This window comes from Sardina pilchardus, chromosome 23 (assembly GCF_963854185.1).
Source record: "Sardina pilchardus chromosome 23, fSarPil1.1, whole genome shotgun sequence".
Taxonomy (NCBI): Eukaryota; Metazoa; Chordata; class Actinopteri; order Clupeiformes; family Clupeidae; genus Sardina; species Sardina pilchardus.
Window position 1 is genome coordinate 4,788,535 of NC_085016.1, and position 2,500 is coordinate 4,791,034.

A 2,500-nucleotide genomic window follows, 5' to 3' on the forward strand; every position below is an offset into this window, starting at 1 on the left:
GGCTGTGGAACAACAACAGCAGCAGCGGCGGCGGCGGCGGTGGTCACAGTTCAGAGTCTGTTTTTCCACACAGCCGCACGGCAGGCACACACAGTTCAGTGAGCACGGGGGAAAAAACAACACAAGAACCAACGCGCTAAATGGAAACCCAAATGTGGGGGACAGCTCGGAGTAAGAAATTAGCTAATTATACAGTGTGTGTGTGTGTGTGTGTGTGAGGCAAGACGCTGTGTGTGAAATTATAAATTACGATACGAAAATACATTTTGCCAAGTGTTATTTTTTAATAAACTCCAGAAAATTGATACTGAAGGATAAATACGTGTCTGTGGTGTGTGTGTGTGTGTGTGTGTGTGTGTGTGTGTGTGTGTGTGTGCAAAAAGGCTAATTCACTTCACCCTGTGGTCATGTGAATGCTTATTACTTCTCTCTGTTGTCTCGGAACGATAGAAATTAAATTGAGGTGTGTATGTGTGTGTGTGTGTGTGTGTGTGTGTGTGAGAGAGAGAGAGAGAGAGAGAGAGAGAGAGAGAGAGAGAGAGCTTGGCATTCTTGGCATTCATTTCAGCTGTTTGATGATTGTAAGTCTAGACAGACAGACAGACAGACAGAATGTGTGTGTGTGTGTGTGTGTGTGTGTGTGTGTGTGTTAGTGCGTGTGTGTGTTCATGTGTGTGTGTGTGTGTGTGTGTGTGTGTGTGTGTCTGAGTGTGTGTGTTCATGTGTGTGTGTGTGTGTGTTCATGTGTGTGTGTGTGTGTGTTTCCCTCACCCTCTGAGTAGTGGGACAGCGTGAGCAGGCTGACACAGGAGGCTCCAGCGCCGGAGCCGAAGATGGTCACTCTCTTGGGGTCCCCTTTGAAGGCCTGGATGTTCTCTTTGATCCACCGCAGGGCCTGGATCTGGTCCAGCAGCCCGTAGTTCCCCTTGGCAGCCTGGTCACCTGTACTCAGGAACCCTGCAGGACACCACACGGGACAGCAGGGGGGGAGGAGAGGAGAGGAGGGGGAGAGGAAAGGAGATGAGAGGAGAGGAGAGAGGGAAGAGGGGGTGGGGAGGAGAGGAGAAGAGAGGAGAGGAAAGTAGAGGAGAGAGGAGAGGAGAGAGGGAAGAAGGGGTGGGGAGGAGAGGAGAAGAGAGGAGAGGAAAGGAGATGAGGGGGAGAAAGTTGGGGAGGAGAAGAGAAAAGGATTTAATTTACATACAGTACATGATCAATTGTTCATACTGAATGTAAACTTAAGACTTTGGATTTCCCATCAATGGTTCTAACAAACTCCATCTCCCATCAACCTTCACAGCCTAACAGATTACACATCACATTCATCAGACCTCAGACCCTAAAAACTCCATCTCCCATCAGCCTTCACAGCCTAACAGATTACACATCACATTCCTCAGACATCAGACCCCCAAAAACTCCATCTCCCATCAGTCTTCACAGCAGAACTGATTACACATTCATCAGACCTCAGATCCCCAAAAACTCCATCTCCCATCAGCCTTCAGAGACGTATGGACACCAACACCTTCAACAGCCCTCTGGGCCAAAAAAACTCCATTTCCCATCAGCCCACAATTCCATTTCATTCCATTCAATTCCTCCTCTTTGTCCGTCCTGAGAGGCTGCTTGTTTCTGTGTTGGATGGCTGACAGGAGGTACAACACAGTGTCCAAGCACTCTCCGAGGAGATGGTCATCCTTCAACCTGGACACTCAACTCAGGACAGAGAGAAGGAGAGGGGGTTGGGGGTGAAAGGAGGAGTGGAGAGAGAGAGAGGGAGAGAGAGAGAGAGAGATGGATGGATGGATGGAGTGTGAGAGGCAGTGAAAAGAGAAATGGAGTGAGAGAAAGGAAGAAATTAAGTGAAGGGAGGGAGAGATAGTGGGGGACAGAGAGAGGAGAAGAGAGGGAGAAAGTGAATGAGTGGGTGAAATGGACTGGAAAGAGGGAAAGATGAGATGGAGAGAGAGAGGAGAGGTGGAGATAGAGAGAGAGATTGAGGGAGTGAGAATGATATGGAGAGAGAGAGGAGAGGTGGAGATAGAGAGAAAGATTGAGGGAATGAGAGACTGAAGTGGACTGGATATAGGCAGAGCTGATGCTGTCTAGAGGTCTATCAGGCAGAGAGAGAATGGCATGTGTGTGTGTGTGTGTGTGTGTGTGTGTGTGTGTGTGTGTGTGTGTGTGTGTGTGTGTGTATACAGTATGTGAGCTTTCTTCTTCTTTAAGTAGTGCAATCACTGGGATAGTAATCGGAAAGTGTCGGCTGAGATGGTAGCATTAGGTGGGAACAGAATCCTCTCTGAGTCAGTGTCGGAATAAGCCGCCGACGCTTCCGGATCATTATCCCAGCGATCCGACGCTACTGTACTTTGATAGACCTTTTAACTCAGTAACTCTTATGGGAGTTGAGCCCGCCTGCTTCACCATATAGAATTTCCCATTCCATTACAATGTAAATAAAACAGCATGATGCATTTAATAAAGCGATCAATAG

At 48.2% G+C, this 2,500-nt stretch overlaps 1 protein-coding gene across 1 annotated transcript in view; it reads right to left on the reverse strand.

The window, feature by feature from the left end:
* nlgn4xa (neuroligin 4 X-linked a) overlaps window positions 1-2,500 on the reverse strand; it is a 92,850-nt gene that overhangs the window by 18,056 nt on the left and 72,294 nt on the right. The window contains exon 2 of the mRNA XM_062528293.1: window positions 772-957. Within this exon, the coding sequence (XP_062384277.1) occupies window positions 772-957 (186 nt within the window). The remainder of the gene's footprint in view (window positions 1-771; window positions 958-2,500) is intronic.